The sequence below is a fragment of the Schistocerca nitens genome, chromosome 4, assembly GCF_023898315.1.
Source record: "Schistocerca nitens isolate TAMUIC-IGC-003100 chromosome 4, iqSchNite1.1, whole genome shotgun sequence".
Lineage (NCBI taxonomy): Eukaryota > Metazoa > Arthropoda > Insecta > Orthoptera > Acrididae > Schistocerca > Schistocerca nitens.
Window position 1 is genome coordinate 692,855,250 of NC_064617.1, and position 21,625 is coordinate 692,876,874.

Below are 21,625 nucleotides of genomic sequence, written 5' to 3' on the forward strand. Positions count from 1 at the left end.
CATCCATGCCTGACGCAGGATTCGAACCTGTGACTGTAGCGGTCGCGTGGTTCCAGACTGAAGCGCCTAGAACCACTCGGCCACTCCGGCCGGCCCGCACCGCTTCCATGCCTACTACCTAACAACAGAATTTTCCTCCTACTTTCTACCTTTCCTTGATTTAGAGTCTCATTTTTCAGGTGCGGCTTAGATTCGAGTGCGGCTTAGATTCGAGCAAATACGGTAACTGTCATCTAATTTTTCTTGTAAGATCTGGTCTGCACCGCTTCAAAAATGGTTCAAATGGTTCTGAGCACTATGGGACTTAACATCTGAGGTCATCAGTCCCCTAGAACTTAGAACTACTTAAACCTAACTAACCTAAGGACATCTCACACATCCATGCCTGAGGCAGGATTCGAACCTGTGACTGTAACGGTCGCGTGGTTCCAGACTGAAGCGCCTAGAACCACTCGGCCACTCCGGCCGGCCCGCACCGCTTCCATGCCTACTACCTAACAACAGAATTTTCCTCCTACTTTCTACCCTTTTTTGTTGAAACAGTTGGTTTCCTGGTGAGGATCTGTTGAGTATTAACTTTAACTACACTTACATCTACCTGAGCTCCTTTCTTAGTTAACTGAAGTAGCATGGCAAATTTATTGTTCGTGCCAATGATGAAACTGTCAGATACTGTTCTCTTTCTTTGACCCCTGTCCCTGGCTACGATTTCCCACCTGTCTTCACCTTTCTCCCCTCTTAATCCTCTCATCAGTTTGTCCCTAACACTAACCATTTCTCCTTAAGGGCTCTAATCTTCCCTTCCTGTTCAGCTATTTTACTACCCTTGAACATGCTTTGTAATACCATGGAAGAGATCCATTTACTTCCCCAATTCCCATGCCACTACATCCCCCACCCCCCAATGTAACCATCTGTCATAACAGCTGCATAGAACCCCAGAACTAACTTTCCTATGACAGCTCAGACACTTCTGACTCATGGTTGTTTACAATCTTTTTACAAAATTTATCTGGACCCTAACAGTAATATTCTATTAACTATAGATCACAGCAGCTGAAGTTATGTGGAACACTAATATATGTGTATACTATTAATATAGAAGCATAAAGCACTTAAGATACGTTAAAACTCATAACTTGTGTATCGAAAAATTAGGCCTACAATTGCGTGTATGCGTGATATGGACTTCACGCATTTTGAAAAGAAACAAAAGATAGAAATTAAAACCTTTAATTTCCCGAATATATATGGGACTACCAAATATATGTGTAATGGAAACAACCTAAATTCTTCACTTCATACTTATGCAAACGTCTTTAATTCGTATGAAAACCTATGTGTAAAGTAAGTGGAAACTGGCCCTTAGGATATGTTCTTCCACCCCCTCCCCCTCAAGAAATACATTGAAACAATAGAAACTTCGATAGGATGAAATAGGCTCTTATTAACTTTGTTAAAGTATAATATTAAGTTAATTGACAATTATTATAGAATTAACGACTTGTCTCCATGAGCTCAATATTCCCGTCTGAACGTTTAGTTGCACTATATCCAATAGGGTAGGCAAAACATGTGAGGTAGATAGGCCCTATTTGTCTGTTTGGCAGTAGATATGGTCACCAATTATTCTAGTCCACATGGTAATATCCATCCTGTTTTGGTGATTTTAAATCAACTGCAATGCAGATTTTCATCCACCCAAACACGCATGTTGTGGACGTTTAATACGCCAGCTCCAGTAAACGTGTATTTATCCTTGAACAGCACCAAGCTCAGGAATTGTGGCTGGAGTATGCAGTGTTGTAAGTACCACTGCACAAACTGTACCCTCCCGTAATGCCTGGACTTCTTGCAGATCGTATGGATGGAGCCAGTGTTCAGGGACAACATGCCACATGGCATTTACACCCATGTACAGAGCCTATGCCAACTGCTGAGTGCTGGTGGCTGGATCCTCTTGAAATGTTGTCAGCATATCTTCCTCCATCTGTAGTGATCAAGTGGAGCATGGACGACCCACATCACATTTCAGCACTTACCAGAGGAAAAACGGTAGACTGGGGTTAGCATTCACAATTACCAAGAACAAAGTACTTCTACTTTATTGTACGGTGAACACATCTCAAACAGAAAATACCTATTTGCAACTTTCCAGCTTCTCTGAGGCATCTCTTGAAGGCCACGAATATGGAATGATGTGGGCGTATATCTGTTTGGAAAGCATTCAGGATACAATCTTGCAGCAGCTCTCCCAACGCAGTCTGCTTTGCTACACAGCTATGTACTGGTACATGTTGCACTGCTGTCAATGACATTACTGCTTTGGCAGACAACACAAGGTCCAAAGTAAGAAGCCCACACAGGAAGTGTGGAGGAATGCAGCATATGTGCAGAAATGTTATTAGGCTCAGATTGTCAATCCACAGTACACAGGTGGCTAAAGTGTTGCATATCTTCCAAAATGAATCAGAACAAACTGAGACAACCATTCACTCTCAGACTTTGACAGTCTCCAGTGCCCAAGCTGTGCGTTTCCGGATGTGGGTTCCTTCTCGAAATCTGATCAGTTTGCCTTCAAGCACAACATACTAAGCACTATTGGCGTTTTTTGAGGCACTCTACATATAATTCTCTTACTTTTAATATGCATATTGACTCATTTTACATCCTGAAAGTTCTGCTTGAATGAATGGATAGAATGTGCTTCTATCCCAGGAAAGGTAATAATAAAGAGCCATTGGTATCTGCATGTGGGCTGTCACACCTCATAAGAAAGAGATATGATGGAGTCACAACAAACAATCAATCACCAAGTTACCATTGGCAATAATACAGTATGCAACCTCCACCAATAAAGTAAAAGAAACAATTTTTCTGTATACCATCAAAATGTGCAGTCAATAACAAACCAGTTTGCAGACATTGAACTCTTATTGTCAACACAGTTGAAATACGCAAATGTCATATGCGTTACAAATCAATGGCTGAAGTCATACCAAATTCCCTCAGTTAGCATACCTGGCTATACTTTAGAATCTGCCTATTGCAGTAAAAGTCAGAAAGGTGGTGCCTTGCATACTTTTACCATTTCCCAACAGGCAATGTAATGTATATGTCTTCCTCAAAAATCTTGAAGTACTCCTAAAACCAACTTCTCTAAATCAAAAAAATACTAATTTTCTATGGCAACTTTAATGTCGATATCCAGTCTACAAGGCATGTGAGAGAATCTCCACTGAATCTCACAAAGCTACAGTAACCTTCTCCACAAGGTGCAAAAATCATTCCAATACAACTCTGGACCAGATTAACTATCTCCTCCTGACCACAGTGTCTGTGGATAGAGACTATAGTGACCACAATGTCAAGCTCCTCTACAAATGTCCTCCTGTCTGCAGCAAAAAATACACAACTAAAGTAAGAAATTACAGCAGTGAAAATAACAGAAGTTTCAATTCTCTAGCATACGCGCACTTCAATATTGCTTTTCCTCTCAAACTGACACATATTAAATTAAAAGAACCCAAAAGGAAGTCTTGGATAACAACCAACATAAATAAATCCTGCAGAAGGAAGAGAGAGATGTTGAAATACTTAAATAACAATCCCACCAATCACTTAAATGAGAAATTCATCAAATATACATTAATTAACTGATATTTAACCGTCATTTTTCAAGAACATTCGTCTTCTAGTTTCTAATTATGTATTGCACACAAAATTCTGATTGTCATTGTAAATGTACATTCTTAATTATTGATATTTTATAAAAGATTATGTAAGTAAAGGAAACATTACACAATTGAATTTTTTGGAGAATAATGAAAAATCAAATACTGTCAAACGGGGTGATTTCAGACGGTTTGGTCATTATTTTGATTGTAACTTCCGTATATATTGTTAGATTAAATTGATTGTTATGGAAGTGGTAGGGTATATGTGTAACGAATAAAATATCCCAGAACCAGAAAGTGTATGTGTAGGTATATTTATCTGAGGCAGTTAAATAAAGTGTCCGAAGTCACCCCATGGATTGGGGTGATTTCGGACACGTGTTTTTTAAATCTCTGTCCTAAGTTACAGTATATAGAGGGCGAATTTGGACAGTTACTGCCTTTTTTTTAATTCTACATGCTTTTTATTTGATTCTGGTGACATTTTACACATTTTAAGGTAGCCCTTTTGTACGAATAAGTGATATGGAATGATATAATGAATTTTATATATTACAGATAAGTTTTTATTTTGCAAGAATTTAAATAATTTTTACAGTTATTAACTGAAATATCGGAAACAGACAGAAACAAACAAAGTAATTTAACTAAAAGATCAAAATAATTTTTCTCACTCATTATTCTAAATTAAGTTGCAAACACTTAAAATAAACTATTGTCTTCAAGTCTAAAGCAATTCTTCTCGAAAAATGAATATTCCTCTCTTCTCAACTGGTGCGGGAAGTAATCTCGAAATTTGCAATTTTTTTATTGTGTCTTCATTGGGGACATTAGGAAACACAAATATGTTTTTACTGTTCTCGTGTGGGTGCAAGAATTTCACACTTACTTCCGTAGCACCAACATTTCTGGCCACTCCAACATACTGCCTTGTTTGCTCCTTGTTTCCATGTTTATATTTGTACTCTGCAACAGGAAAAGCTTCTTTTTTCAGCAGTAAAACTTCATTGGATGATGTGTCGTTACTTTCACTACTGCTAGAAGCACTGTCACTTGTTTCAGCAATGTTTTCGTTTCCTTGAAAATCTCGGCCAGTGATTGATTTTCCAGATTGAACATCTAGTTTGCAGCAGCGGCGGGAGCTACCAAGCTTATTTGGAGGATAACGAATTTATTTTAGCATTTCTTCAAACGTGGAAGACCATGTGTCCGTGTTGCTTTGCTGGCTCTCCTTATTATCGGGCAATTTTCATAAGACATGATCTGGATCAAAAGGGATTAGGCCCGTGGCACGAAATCCACCCTTTATGTTTTCCTTGGAATTTGCTAAAATCTTAGACAGTGTCTGCTTCACGAACAGCTTTATCTAAAAGTTCCGGGTCATAATTACACCGTACTGTAGCACCTCTCCTGCTCTTACACGTTCTTGGCATTGTCCAAAATCACCCTACACAGTACACAGTTTTACAGAAACCGTCGTTATTTTATAACCTTGCATGAGAAACTTGACAAACTTGTACAGCAATTGTCTCAATGCTGTTAGCTACTAAGCGCGTCGACAATTACGTTTACAATAACTTCCCACTCGGTGCAACAATAGAAAGTTTCCACTTTACGATAATGCATGGATTTTTAACACTGAGACTGTTCGTCAATTATTCACCTAAGGAAACAATTGACACAAAATAAAAGTTGTGGAAAGCAATAAATGCAATCCTGCACTTAAAATAACTGGCGCACATACATTAAAATAAGTAACTCTTTGTTTCTATGCAGTGGTGAAGAGCAAACAAGTCATACTGTCTGAATTCGTCCCAGTGTCCAAAATCACCCCACTTGACAGTACTCTTTATTTGAATATGCCCATTGTTTTGTAGGAGAGATGTGGTTTCACATGAACCAGAGTGATAAGCATCATAGAAATATGGGAAACAATTTTCACAGTGTCAAGCACACTGTACAAATGCTGCATTTTTACAGTTCTTACCGTAACACAGCAATCTGAACCCAACAGAATTGATCTGGAGCCCAACTAAGGAATTAATCATGAGAAATAACAAGACATTTAAGCTGCCAAACATACTGGAACTGATGCATGAAGCTTTGTGACACATCTCTGCCAAATGACTGTGAAGTGCAGAACAGCACATCATAAAAGAGGAGGTGGAAATGTGGATTGTTTGGTGGCTTGGGTTTCTATTGCTGATCGCCTCATTATCAATGTAGCAGTACTGAAATGTAATGTATTCCTTGGAGTCTGATATGGAAGGAGTTCAGAGATTACCAAACGACTGACTGTAACACCTTCAGTGGCTTCAATATTTAACTACATAGCAAATCAGCAGTGCACTTTTACACCACACGTAGCTCATGCAGAAAAATCACCCTTGTTAATGTCAATAATTTTCATCACTCTTGTTTTTATTTACAATAAATGTTAGCTAAGATCAAGAGCATGTCATGTTCTCTCTCCGGTCATGTAAGAAGCGTATCGCCTGAGTTTTGCCATAAACCATTTTCTTCCGTTTAAAAATTAAATGACATTCAAAGCTATATTGTTTCTCTGCTCGTTTCTTTTTATGTCTTTACTGCAACTGTTTACATCACTGCATGTTAACTGGATCACTTGCCTGGCCAGTGCTATCCTAGTTAAATGCACTGGTAAAGCTGTTGACCCATACCATTGCGGAATTGATGTACACATAACGGACAGCATAAAATGTATCCTCGTTATTGTACTTGACTGTACCCGAGACAGCTCAGCTTCTGCTCCTTGTGAAACAAAATCCAGTGAGGTTTCAGCAAATGTGGAAGAATACATAGTGTAATGTTTACATCAGGTTTATTCTTATGATGAACAGAGTATAATTCACAAAAAGTTGCAAATATATTTAACAATTATGACAGTATTGTAAAGAGACTACTGTATCAACAAACCCACATCTAGTAAACAAAACAAAATAAAACCTTCAGCAGACTCTATATTCTTCTGGAAAAGTACTGCTGATGAAACTGAATTAGTGAGTGCAGAAACCACTTCTGTCACAAATTGCAAATTTTTAAGGAGAGAGGAAAAAATGTCATAACTCGTCCAAATTATGAAATATTTTAACTTTTCTTCCCTCTGTCAGAACATGCATTTATGTGCTGTCGTGCAAAAATTTCCTAATTTCGACATAAATTAGGCTCAGAAAAATACAAAATTTGATCTGGACTTATGCTGTTTCTGCACTCAACTGGTTTTTACAGACAGCTGAAAACTTGGAAAAAGGTAATCATTCATTTAAAGTTAATATTTTATCGTATTATATCAAAACCGAAGCTGCAGTACTGCAAAGTTATCAGATAACAGGAATATAACAAAGTAAAACACTCTTAAAATAGATCATTCTTGACCACAGCATCATTGTCATGTGCAGTGGTTGGCTAGGTAAATAGTACATCATAAAAAACTTTGAAGTTTTCAGGAATATGAATTATCGTCTTACATTTTCTTGATGTTGATTGGAACTTTCCTCGATGGGTAGGCTGCAATACTTGAAGGAAAATCAATATCTATGTTCCAGGAAGCAGGTTCCAGCAGCTGACAGCTGTGCTTTTGTAATCCATCAATGGAAGTGTATGCTGCAATTACCCCTTTTTCTTTAGAGTTATAGCACAACTCTGAATATCGAGTGGGAGCAAACTTGAAATTTGCTTCATTTGGCACTTCTCTGGCTAATGGGTTTTTTGTGTGATATTCCTTCGACCAACCATCAACATCTTTTACGTCAGTGCTGAGTAGCTTGGTGACGTGAAAGCTGTTACTGGACTGAGCACACAACTCTTCATATTCATCAGGTGTATATATCCGATCATTTTTACATATCATCCTCTTATTCGTACCAAAATCTTGATAGTTTGGAAGATATGAATGTCCTTGAACCAGAAAGTAATGAAAAATTTGTTCAAAATGTCCTGTGTCTGCAAGAGCAAGGCAGAATCTTATCATGGTGTGATTCCAATTCTGTCCGCAGGTGCCATCGGAAAAGAAATACAGATTTTTAACATTTGATGGAATATTAGTTTCAATGTTTTTCAATAGCATGCTGCCTATCTCATTGGATCCTTTGTGGGCTACTCCTTTGTGGTACAGGAATATTTCGGATTTCATAGTTTTTATCCCAAAACAGTTCACCCAGAGTTTTCTCAAGTAAAATATGTACTGAACTGGGATCATGGGAAGGGGGAGATTTTGCATAAAATCAAATGAAAGTGCGACTGTGTCTTCACATTCCACACATAACTTGGTGACACTTTGAAGTTTATTGTAAAATTTCTTGTCTTGTCTTTTGTGGATAGTAAGTTTAGCAAGAGCAGCCTTTTTAGCTGCATCACCAAGAGAGGAGCTCTTGATTTTTACATCAAGTTCTTCACATTTTATGTAGGTACCTACCTGCAGACATCCGAATCATAATGAAAAGTTGTCATGAAAATATGTAAGATAAAACTCATATTTTGCACTCAAATGAGGGTACTTTTCTTTAAACAAGGAATGCATTTTTTTGTACAGCGAGGCGGGCATCAAGATCACTGATATCTTTGGTGCCATAGTGGGTAGTCTTGGTGGGGAATGATGAAATATGCCCATGTACTTTAGAACAAACTTCGGCAGAAGTCATGTTCTTCTGGAGAGTTTTACCTCATTCATCTTGAGGTGATTTACTCTCTTATTAGGAGATGAGTAAGCCTTCGAACCCTACCCTTAATAAAGCCATATAATGAAATAAATGCTTTCTTACATGCCCTTTTCCATTCTCTTCTGTATAGTAAGAAATATTCGAAACTGGCTGCTACTTCAGTAGGCTGTTCAGAATGAGGCCTACGAAGTTTAATGGCATGTTTTTCAATCAGTTGTTGTAAGAAAGTATGTTGCTTGTCTTTTGATTGCCAACAAATTCAGTTTTTCATCATCACTAAACTTAGTAAAGCATTGTAATTTACAGTTACAAGCAGCACCTCTTGTTCTAGACGGGATGAGATGCCCTTTCCAGTTGATGTGTTCAACCCCACGGACTTTAGAGGTTCTTTGATGGTTTTCTTCATTTATCCTCCTCATCTTAGGAGCTGTTTGATGATCACTTTCACTGCTTGTGGTACTCACAGACATATTGAAAACAGAACAGGAAACGTTAAGCACAAACTTGGAACACGTTGAAAACATTCAACAAAATAAAGACTTTGATAAGAGCAGCTGTTTAGGCTGGTAAAAACATGGCGCATGCTCAGTAAAAGGGGCAAGACTGATCATGGGATCTAGCGGTGGGAGCAGAAACCACGTCAGTCACTGACTCATGTTATTTCTGCACTCAGCATTCGAAAAAGACACCCTGTATCTACAGATCTACTCAACAGACTGACGTGGTTCTTGCACTGAACACGCATTTTGCCTTTCTAAACATCTTTTCATCGAAAACGATTTTTCACATTTTTGTGACTGAAGTGGTTTCTGCACTCACCGATTCAATTATATTAAGCACAAAGAGCCTTAAAAATATATTATCACCTGTAATTGATGAAATTTTTAATTTTATAGTTAAGAACTAGATAAATAATACAGCTGCCCCCCCCCCCCCCTCTAATGTGTACAGTTCATCACTGATGACAGATATGTTTCCTGATTGTATGAAAGTGGCAAAGTCATTCCAGTCTTTAAGAAAGGTTAAAAAAATAATATGGAAAAGTACAGATCCACATCATTGATACCTATATTTGGTAAACTTCCGGACAGATTAATTTATCAAATGTTAACTAATTTTCTGGAAAGGAACCAAATTCTCTGAAGCTCAGTATGGCTTCTGGAAAAATAAATCCACAACAATTGCTATATATGAGTACATACACTCCACCCTAGATGCTCCAGGGGGGGGGGGGGGGGGGGGGGGGGAACACACAGTTGGGTTCTTCCTATTGTCAAAGGCACATTTGACATCTTAGACTACAAAATTCTCCTAGATAAACTGCAGTTGTATAGCATCAGAGTATCCCTCTAAACTGTTTCAGCTCATATCTCACAAAAGGGGGAAAAATGCTCAAGGACATATCAAAATGTGTAACAAATAGATTTGGCTTAAAGCGATGCGTTATACCTTGCTCTTTCAATCTGAACATGATGTCCACAGTTTTTACAAAGAATTCTCTATTTCATTTTACTAGACATTTGTGACCTGCCTTCCACGTACAGAATTTTTGTTTTCTTTGTACATGTATCCTGAGCTGGAGTGCAGCATATCTGCCAAATGGGGTGGCGTTATTAATGTGTGTTGCAGCACTTGCTGCAATGAGTGATTATTCAATGCCACTTACATCCCACCTAGGAGGTTTGCTCAGGCCTATGGAATACCGAGTGGGAGACTTTGCTGTTTATGTCTCTAGGAAGAAAAATCAGCTGACAGCCCTGATGTACAACAGGTGTTGTAAAAGGCTAATGTTAAATAACTTGGATTTGTAAGCAACTGTAAACTATTTTGTACACAACTGTAAAAATGCAATGTATCCGTTGTAATGGGAATTAAATACATGCATTGCAAAGAAGAAGAGTCCAAAATCATTCAGTAGCAGTTGCTCTTTTAAGTAAATTTGCGGGCTGACACAGGCATCACAACAGAGGAAAAAGAGAGTGAAGCCACGATATGTGGGCCTCGGTACTTCTGCAACTGCTTCCAAGTTCAAGAATGTAAAATTTATAATCTATACCAACTGTAAAATATATACTCAAATAAAACATTACAATTGCTTGATACATTCCATATCTGGTGACTACGACAGCATGAACAGATGTGTCTGGGTCAATGAGTAATGCAATTTGACTGAGAAGATGAGGAGAAGAAGAAGAAGAAGACAAAATTAAATGGATATCATTCTCTTAGGAAAATTTGGGTTATATTACTAGCACAGCAGTTGAAATGGAAAATTTGCATCAAGGAGTCAAATGGTTGAAGAGTTGGTATCAATATCCGAGAATCAGAAGGGCATATTAAGTCTACAGTTCGGGAGATCTGTGATTATGCGTCAATGTTTGGTGACTGATTATGGTCTGGTCAGCTGTTCACTAAGCGACAACAACAGCAGAGTAGCAGTTAACCCATTGTGTTGCACTAGCACCTCTTTGGCGGCGAGTTCTCACAAACCTTTGGTGAGCTGTGTTTGACTCAAATGTGTGTGTGTGTGTGTGTGTGTGTGTGTGTGTGTGTGTGTCATTGCAGTGTTGTGGTGTATTGGTGAGATAATCAGGAGTGCAATTGTCTTACAAAGTTTGTTAGTTTGGTGCCGTGTAATGTCAACAAATGCTGAGACAATTGACCACAGCGAAGGTTTAACAGTAAATTTGTTTTTGTTTGGTGTATGCCTATAGTCACCTGAAGTATGTCACAAGCTGTGGAAGAGGTATGAAAGTGTGTTTACAGAGATGACTGTGAAATTCTATGGGGCAATTGAAGGGTTAAATACAAACATGGTAGATCTTAGAACAGAACTATCTTCTATGGTTGATATGGAAATGGCATATCTTAGAACATAAATATCTGCAATGAATTTGAGTTTAGAAAAACATATAAAGGAATCTAGACATGGGAAAGAGGAAATGCATAATATGGTTTATAACTTACAAACAACAGCTGAGGAGTTGTGGTCAGAAAAAACTAAGCAATGTGATGTGAGAAATGAAGTTGATAAATAATTTTGAGAGGTTAATGATGATATACAATTGAGTGTGGTTAACAAATGGAAATTTAAAGTGATGGCTAACTTGAAGGGGAGAGTGTGTGAGATAACTGATGAAAAGGTAGATCTGACTGTCCATACACTCCATTCTGCAGAAGATTTGGAAAGTGTGTAGGGAATTTCAGAAAAATTGGGAGGAACTCAAAAAGACAAAAAAGAAATTAAACAGAAAGAAAGCTAGTGTTGGCAATGGATTGTCAGCAGACTTGCTTGAATAATTAAAAATAGGAAATGTGTCAAATTTATCCAAACGATTTCCAAAGTTACCAACCATGGAGAGCTGCATCCCACTTAATACGTAAGGGTATCCTCTAGGTTGCTCCCTAAATGGTAGGAGGATTTGATAAAGGTACATTTTGTGCTCAGTTATTTAGAGGGTATTGCAGCTGAAGGGGGGAATAATACACGCTGAGGAATTTAGTTCTTGGGATGACTTTCAAGAAAAATTTGAAAGAACAGAGGGCATCAGATAATATGTATTCAGAGACAACTACACAGACTGACCACTGTACAATAATAACATGATCTTTTGCAAATTCACTGAGCAGAGGAAATGGGGATAGAAAACTAGTGAATACTGAGAATCATTTCCATGTAACATGAACCCTTCTAAAACACAATCTACCATTAAAAACAAGATGTGAGGAAAGTAAAAGACATACATAATAGTAAACCCCTATTATAAGATAAAATGATAACAGTATATTAAACAATACCTATGCAGCTATGGTTACCAGAGCTACATGTTAGCACTGTCACATTCACTAGGGGAGTGGGATGTAGACGTCCATCTTGGGAAGTAAGTGATGAACTAAATTCTAGTTATGCTTGTTACCACAGTACAACGATAGTGCATGAGTATAAGTTTCTAACACGCACCCACGGAAGGGGAAAGCATTTGAGCCACAGCTAGGCAGTCCAGTAAGTTCTTGCTATAAAGGGGAATAAGCTGCTGTGAGACTAGAAAAGTGGTCGAAGGTAGAAAAATACTCCATGATGTATGGTACAATGCACCTTGATATGAACTGGCTTGGTGGACTCTGTTGAGGAAAGACCTATACCCTAATGGTAGTAAAAGGAGATAAGGGCACAATATTGCCATAACAATTTAGGATCGTGCTGGAAGTATTTTTCTGCAGTAAGCAGTGTCTTTGACAGTCTCACAATGGTATGACGCTGTTGGTATTCAAAGACTTACTCCACGATAGTAAGGCAGAAGAATTTATCTGGATAGGGCAGCTCCTTAAGTTACACAGTATGCGATCCAGCCGCATTAATGTGACCACCTTCTACCATCCACATCAATGTGAGATAATCACTCACAGATGGCAGGTAGCAGCCCTAACAGTGGATGGTATTATAACACATATTGGGGGAAGCGGAAAACAGTGCAGTTGTTATTGCAATTTATCTGACATCCAAAAGAGCAAGATATTTGGTTTTTAGGCCAAGGGTGGAAACATTTCCCAAACAGCTAAGTTTGTAAACTGTTCCCACACCACCATGGTTAAAATGGCACAATCCAAAATCAGCACCAAGGCAACTTTGGTGCACCATGCGCCACAGATGACAGGGGTGAGTGATGGCTGAGGAGATATGTACAGGTGAATAGATGTACAGCTGTCGAGCAGCTGATTGCCCAGATAAAGCAAGAGGCTACCAACAGTGTCTCTCCAATGACCGTTGCTGCATATGGACTGCCACAGTGGGCACCTGCTCATGCAACCCTGCTGACTGCTGTTCATCAGTGACAAAGTTAGGAATTTGCACACTAGTATCACAACTGGACACTCACTGAGTCGGGACAGGTTGCCTTTTCAAACGAATCATGTTTTATGCTCCATCAGACAGATGGCTGTTGGTGTGTACAGCAAGGAACGTCTGAAAGCGAACACCTTGCAACAATCTTCAGAGAGCGTTTTGGTCTGAGGAATGTTTTCGTGGCATTCTCTGGGTAATCTCGTCATTCTGAAAGGCACAATGGACCAACCAAAGTATTTATCTATTGTTGGGGACCGTGTTCGTGGTTCGATGAGCACTCCCCTGACCACCAAATTCCCTGGATTTAAACCCAATCCAGAATCTGTGAGACCACCATGGTCGGACTGTTGCACCATTGATCCTGAACTGAGAAACCTAGCGCAGCTGGCCATGACGCTGGAGTTCCACGTCCCTGTCAGTACCTCACTGACACTCTTCCTGCACGTCTTGCAGAGGTTCGTGTTGCAAAAGGTGGTTATTCCCGCTTTTTATAGGTTGTCACTTTAATGTCACAGGATAGTGCATTTGGCTAAACAAATGAATAAGCACGTGCATGCCTGAGCTTCACTGTCTATATAAGAAGCAGGGAACTTGAGTATCGGGTAAGGAACGACAGATGATTGTGAATTGCTTTATGCCTGTAACTCCTCAATAGAAAGATTCACGGTTTTGTAAATTATGTCATGGAAGTAAGAACCATTCACTTGTGACCGTAGCATAATCACAAATAGTAGTTAGATCTATAATGTGTCAAAGAAAGGAACAAATTAATGAATAAATTTCCTTGTGATGAAATACATGTAATCTGGCTTAGTAGCTCACTGGAAGATAGATTAATTGCTAGTAATCGGGAATTTTACACAGTTTTGATAATAGTATTGAATTACATGGGTGGGTTTGTAAATGTTCATATGGGATGGGCTTTACTTTAAGCATAATTACTCCTTTTCATATATTATGTGGGCTAGTAACTTTAAACAAGAAGGGTAACAGCAATCATTTACTCTACTGAAGAATTGCTTAACTGTTTCATGAGTAGCCAGCAGCGGTGAAGTCAGTAATTGAACCTGGAATGTACTTGGTGGCCAATCTTGTGTGTGCATAGCACACACATTCCTGATAATAAACTTAATAAAGAATCATATGGTATAAAGAACAGTAGTGTGAAAATAGGATTGTTGTTACTGGATTTGTACGTTAAATCCATGGACTGATATAAGCACATGTACACATAATAGATTGAATGTACACACAAGGATTTGAAAGAAAGCCAAGATGTTCAAATATTGTTTAAAACTTAAGAAACTATTTGACTGTAAAGCAAGGTGCTATGAAGTCTATCATTTTGTTTCAGATGGAAGATACTGTTGCTATGACTTACTGAAGATGTGAGTTGAAAAACAGTTAACGTTGATTTAGTTTTTCTGAACCATAGGATTGTCACATCATCATCTGTCTCTGGGGACTTTGAGGTGTAGCAGATTGCTTTGGCTTAAAGCAACATGTTATACCTTGCTCTTCAAACAGATGAACATTATCCAAGGTTTTCAAAAGGAATTTTCTGTTTCTCTTTAGTAGATGTTTATGACTTTTCTTCTGTGCGCTCTTTTTTCCCCTGTGTGCTGGGTGTGAACACAGCATATCTGCAAAACAGGGAGGCGATATTATGGCACATTGTATGACATTTCGCCCACTTTATTTATTTTGTTTGTTGTCCTCAGTGTCAACATGCTGCGTTGCTATACTGGCTGAAAAACGGGGGTGAAAGTCGAACACGGACTACTTTAAATGATGTAGCCAACAGGTGCACATTTGTGTTTCACAGTTGTTTACTTTCAGTGTTCACAACCCCCATATACACATTTAATATGGCCAATGCAATATTGTTTAACTTTGGATAAGCCTTATTAATAGTTCGCAGGCGAACATCCACATGCTGCTACAATAGTTTACTATTCAGCATCTATGAGCAGTAAAAACCTAACCACACAGTTCTTGAAGAATAACAAGGTACGTATGGAACAGACACTGTCATTGTCTTAACACACAGCCTAATTGTGTTACACTTATTTCACGGGTGCATTGTTGTTGATCTAATCAATACAGGTTCCTCGAGTGAAACTCGGACATGGACTGACTGACTCGTGAGCAAAAATCGGGCCCTTATGTATCCTCACAATAATAGGTACTGAAACTAAACATTGTTCGAAGTTAAATTTACAGAAGTTACAATTAAAACTTAACTCATTAAATTCACTGAATACATCAAAAAATTGGTTCTTTTTAACAGTTTCTTCTACTACAAGGGTTAAGCCAAATTGTTTGTCTAAATCATGAAATTATCATTTATAGTTACACTAACAATACTTTTGACAAAACTGTCAATTACTTTGGAATTAATTAAGGCCTGGCTTTGCTAACATGTTTTCGAATAGAACCAAATGGCTGCTTTAAGAATACTACTAGTTGTTCCTCCAAATGTTTATAATTAGTACAGAATTTATATTTGTTTATACATCAACAATAGAATTTAAGTTACGAAACAATTACTGATTTCACCCTATAACAAAAGATACTAACTAGGAATAGTCAAAATAAATCAGAAAATCAACTACATACTTAAAACTAAGCACAAAATTAGATCTGGTGTTGCTGTTGTTGTGGTCCTCAGTCCAGATACTGGTTTGATGCAGCTCTCCATGCTACTCTATCCTGTGCAAGCTTCTTCATCTCCCAGTACCTACTGCAACCTACATCCTTCTGGATCTGTTTAGTGTATTCATCTCTTGGTCTCCCTCTACGATTTTTACCCTCCACGCTGCCCTCCAATACTAAATTGGTGATCCTTCAATGTCTCAGAACATGTCCTACCAACTGATCCCTTCTTCTAGTCAAGTTGCGCCACAAGCTCCTCTTTTCCCCAATTCTATTCAATACCTCCTCATTAGTTATGTGATCTACCCATCTAACCTTCAGCATTCTTCTGTAGCACCACATTTCGAAAGCTTCTATTCTCTTCTTGGCTAAAACTATTTATCATCCATGTTTCACTTCCATACACGGCTACACTCCATACAAATACTTTCAGAAACGATTTCCTGACACTTAAATCTATACTCGATGTTAACAAACTTTTCTTCTTCAGAAACGCTTTCCTTGCCATTGCCAGTCTACATTTTATATCCTCTCTACTTCGACCATCATCAGTTATTTTGCTCCCCAAATAGCAAAACCCATTTACTACTTTAAGTGTCTCATTTCCTAATCTAATTCCCTCAGCATCACCCGACTTAATTCGACTACATTCCATTATCCTCGTTTTTCTTTTGTTGATGTTCATCTTATACCCTCCTTTCAAGACACTGTCCATTCCGTTCAACTGCTCTTCCAAGTACTTTGCTGTCTCTGACAGAATAACAATGTCATCGGCGAACCTCAAAGTTTTTATTTCTTCTCCAGGGATTTTAATGCCTACTCCGAACTTTTCTTTTGTTTCTTTTACTGCTTGCTCAATATACAGCTTGAATAGCATTGGGAAGAGCCTACAACCCTGTCTCATTCCCTTCCCAACCACTGCTTCCCTTTCATGTCCCTCGACTCTTATAACTGCCATCTGGTTTCTGTACAAATTGTAAATAGCCTTTCGCTCCCTGTATTATACCCCTGCCACCTTTAGAATTTGAAAGAGAGTATTCCAGTCAACATTGTCAAAAGCTTTCTGCAAGTCTACAAATGCTAGAAACGTAGGTTTGCCTTTCCTTAATCTTTCTTCTAAGATAAGTCATAGGGTCAGTATTGCCTCACATGTTCCAACATTTCTAAGGAATCCAAACTGACCTTCCCCGAGGTCGACTTCTATCAGTTTTTCCATTTGTCTGTAAAGAGTTCACGTTAGTATTTTAAAGCTGTGACTTATTAAACTGATAGTTCGGTAATTTTCACATCTGTCAACACCTGCTTTCTTTGGGATTGGAATTATATTCTTCTTGAAGTCTGAGGGTATTTCGCCTGTCTTATACATCTTGCTCACCAGATGGTAGAGTTTTGTCAGGACTGGCTCTCCCAAGGCTGTCAGTAGTTCTAATGGAATGTTGTCTACTCCGGGGGCCTGTTTCGACTCGGGTCTTTCAGTGCTCTGTCAAACTCTTCACACAGTGTCATATCTTCCATTTCATCTTCATCTACATCCTCTTCCATTTCCATAATATTGTCCTCAAGTATATCGCTCTTGTATAGACCCTCCATATACTCCTTCCACCTTTCTGATTTCCCTTCTTTGCTTAGAACTGGGTTTCCATCGAAGCTCTTGATATTCATGCAAGTGGTTCTCTTTTCTCCAAAGGTTTCTTTAATTTTCCTGTAGGCAGTATCTATCTTACCCCTAGAGATATGCTCCTGTACATCCTTACATTTGTAATCTAGCCATCCCTGCTTAGCCATTTTGCACTTCCTATCGATCTCATTTTTGAGACGTTTGTATTCCTTTATGCCTGCTTCATTTACTGCATTTTTGTATTTTCTCCTTTCATCAGTTAATTCAATATCTCTTCTGTTACCCAAGGATTTCTATTAGCCTTCGTCTTTTTACCTACTTGATCCTCTGCTGCCTTCACTATTTCATCTCTCTAAGCTACCTATTCTTCTTCTACTGTATTTCTTTCCCCCATTCTTGTCAATCGTTCCATTAATGCTCTCCCTGAAACTCTCTACAACCTCTGGTTCTTTCAGTTTATCCAGGTCCCATCTCCTCAAATTCCCTCCTTTCTGCAGTTTTAATCTACAGTTCATAACCAATAGATTGTGGTCAGAGTCCACATCTGCCCCTGGAAATGTCTTACAATTTAAAACCTGGTTCCTGAATCTCTGTCTTACCATTATACAATCTATCTGAGACCTTCGGGTATCTCCAGGCTTCTTCCATGTATACAACCTTTTTTCATGATTCTTGAACCAAGTGTTAGCTATGATTAAGTTATGCTCTGTGCAAAATTCTACCAGGCAGCTTCCTTTTTCATTTCTTATCCCCAATCCATATTCACCTACTCTCCCTTTTCCTACTATCGAATTCCAGTCACCCATGACTATTAAATTTTCGTCTCCCTTCACTATCTGAATAATTTCTTTTATCTCATCATACATTTCATCAATCTCTTCGTCATCTGCAGAGCTCGTTGGCATATAAACTTGTATTACTGCGGTAGGTGTGGGCCACAATAATGCATTCACTATGCTGTTTGTAGTAGCTTACCCACATTCCTATTCATTATTAAACCTACTCTTGCGTTACCCCTATTTGATTTTGTATTTATAATCCTGTATTCACCTGACCAGAAGTCTTGTTCCTTCTGCCACCGAACTTCACTAATTCCCACTATACCTAACTTTAACCTATCCATTTCCCTTTTTAAATTTTCTAACCTACCTGCCCGATTAAGGGATCTGACATTCCTCACTCTGATCCATAGAATACCACTTTTCTTTCTCCTGATAACGACGTCCTCTTGAGTAGTCCCCGCCCGAAGATTCGAATGGGGGACTATTTTACCTCCGGAATATTTTACCCAAGAGGACGCCATCATCATTTAATCATACAGTAAAGCTGCATGCCCTTGGGAAAAATTACTGCTGTAGTTTCCCCTTGCTTTCAGCCGTTCGCAGTACCAGCACAGCAAGGCCGTTTTGGTTAGTGTTACAAGGCCAGATCAGTGAATCATCCAGACTGTTGCCCCTGCAACTACTGAAAAGACTGCTGCCCCTCTTCAGGAACCACATGTTTCTCTGGCCTCCAGCAGATACCCCTCCATTGTTGTTGCACCTACAGTACAGCTATCTGTATCGCTGAGGCACGCAAGCCTCCCCACCAACGGCATGGTCCATGGTTCATAGGGGGAATCTGGTGTTATATTCTTTAAAACTGAGGGCCAATCTTTCTCTCTTATGAAAATGCAGATTATACTCATGTATGTTACTGCTAATTAGTTAAAAGTGAAAAATGAATTCAAGGAGGCAGATGGCAAAACAAGAGAAGAAGTAAAAATATCCCACCTTGCTTCGTCACAGTTGTAATGAGCAGTTATTCTATGCTGCTTACACCCAACCTAGGAAGTATGTTCCACTCCATGGAACTTCCAAGATTGGGAAATTTTGCTGTTGACATCTCTAGTAAGAATAGTCAATCATTGGCAGACAGTCCTGATATAAAAGACATTGTAAAATGCTAATGTTGGAAACTTGGAATTGTAAGAAAGTGCAAAAATATGATGTACTTGTAATAAGAATGTATTGCAAAGAAAGAGTCCAAACTCATTCAGTAGTAGCTTGTTTTAAGCAAATACCTGGGCCACGATTCTTCTGCAACTGCTTTCAAGTGCAGGAAGATAAACAATTGTAATCTATGGCAACTGTAAAATAAACTCATAAATTGACACTTACAGACGCCTGATACATGTCTCTAAGGAGATATAGCACATATTGTGTCCCATGGTTTAATACTTGTGCCAATTCTGTTCCTTCTTCACATAAACAACTTGCAGTTGAGCATCAGTGCCATTAGTACACTCTAAGCAGATAAAACTAGTATCTTCACTACCAGCGGAAATGACTCATGAATGCCAAAAGGCCATAACTGCAAGTGCAGGTGAGTTGTATGATTGGTCTGACAAGTTACCTGACAGTTAACACAAAGGAAACCACCTTTCTGAACTTTCACCAGAGAACCTTAGGCCTGTGGATCCAGGACAGCTTAAAATGGTGCACACACATCAGGAAAACTAAAGTACACTAAACAAAGTGTATCACATCTTACACAGCCGTGCAGACTGCAAAAGCCCAGATACTCTTGACAGTCTCTACATATTAGAAATGTGTGTTTGTAAAAAGTAGTTCTGCAAAACTCAGCAAAAATGTGAATGCCCATGATCATGGTACAAAACAGAAAACAAAACTCCACGTTCACAAAACAAGTGTACTGCTGCCTTTGAAAATTCGCCATTTAACCAAGATAATGGACTTTACAACAATCTGGCAAAAAAAAAAAGAGAGAGTGAGTATGACCCAAGACACTTATATGTATAAGGTTCATTTGATAAGCCAGATAAAATTTCCATGAAAGAATAGAATATTTTTATTTATTTTTATGCCTTCATCGTTGGTAAGCTTGATTGTTCCAAGGATCTTATTAAGAATTTCAAACCTGTACAGCATATAGTTGATTGTTGACAGCCATCTGAATTGGTAAGTGTGTCAACTGCGATAGAAAGTGGAGAAAAACAAGTTTCGTACTGTTATTAAACATTTTCATTTGAAGGGGTGGACTGCCACACGAATCGAACACAGATTGGATGAAGCTCAGGTGGATTCTGCACCATCATTGGATACCATTTACTTTTGTGTTAATTAATTTAAAACTAGTCGGAAAGCACCAAAGACAAAGCATGTTCTGACCATCCAACTGAAGTCGCCACAAAGGAAACCACTGTCAAAATCCACAATATGGTATTGCAAGACTGCCGAATAAAAATTTAACAATGGAAAACCCAGGATGGAATAATGACAATATTATTAAAAGGTACGGTTGCTATTCTCCATGTAGTGGAGATGCTGAGTCACAGACAGACACAACACAAAGACTTACGGCCAATACGCCTTCTTCAAACACAAAAAAACACAAGAGTGTGGAATGCGCTAACAGTCCCGGGCCAGTGAGGTAATGAGATTGCAGACTCTATACGCATCTAAACTGAACGGAGGCATTGGATTCCACAGGGAGAACTGTTTAAGAAGAAGCTGTGGATGATACGAACACCACAATTGTTTAGTCAACCAAAGGTGCATCCAGTACAACATTTCAACAAAATGTCTGGTGATGTTTAATCACAATCAACAAGACTTTTTACGCCACTTTATGACTGTTAATGAAACCTGGATCCATCATTTTATTTACTGGTCAAGTTCTGTAGGACCAAATTGAGAAGTAAATCTCCAAGGTCATGGAACATGTCAGTACACGAAACTACAAAATAAGATTAACAACAGATAAAAATAAAATGTTTATGAACCCAAAAAGTCAAGCCATAAGTTTAAGTAAATGCAATCAACAATATAACATAAGAATCAACTTTATTTTCAAGGAACTCTTCAACAGAATAGAAAAAGTGACCTATGAGGAAACTCTTCAGTTTCGATTTGAAAGTGCGTGGATTACTGCTAAGATTTTTGAACTCTCTTGGTAGCTTATTGAAAACGGATGCAGCAGTACACTGCACACCTTTCCGCACAAGAGTTAAGGACATCCAATCCAAATGCAGGTTGGGTTTCTGCCAAGTATTAACTGAGGGAAAGCTGCTTATTCTTGGGAATAAGCTGATAGTGTTAACAAGGAAGGACAGTAAAGAATGTGTACGAGTATATTGAGAGGCCAATGTCAA

General features: G+C 38.6%; 1 protein-coding gene across 1 annotated transcript; it reads right to left on the minus strand.

Annotated features, from left to right (window-relative positions):
- Positions 1-6,707: 6,707 nt before the first annotated feature.
- LOC126251934 (uncharacterized) lies at positions 6,708-14,683 on the minus strand. The gene is made up of 2 exons (XM_049952688.1): positions 14,581-14,683; positions 6,708-8,112 (listed from the first exon to the last, which is right to left on the minus strand). Exon 2 carries the CDS (start codon positions 7,915-7,917, stop codon positions 7,162-7,164), a length of 756 nt encoding a protein of 251 aa, XP_049808645.1. The 5' UTR covers positions 7,918-8,112; positions 14,581-14,683; the 3' UTR covers positions 6,708-7,161.
- Between the last annotated feature and the right edge of the window lie 6,942 nt (positions 14,684-21,625).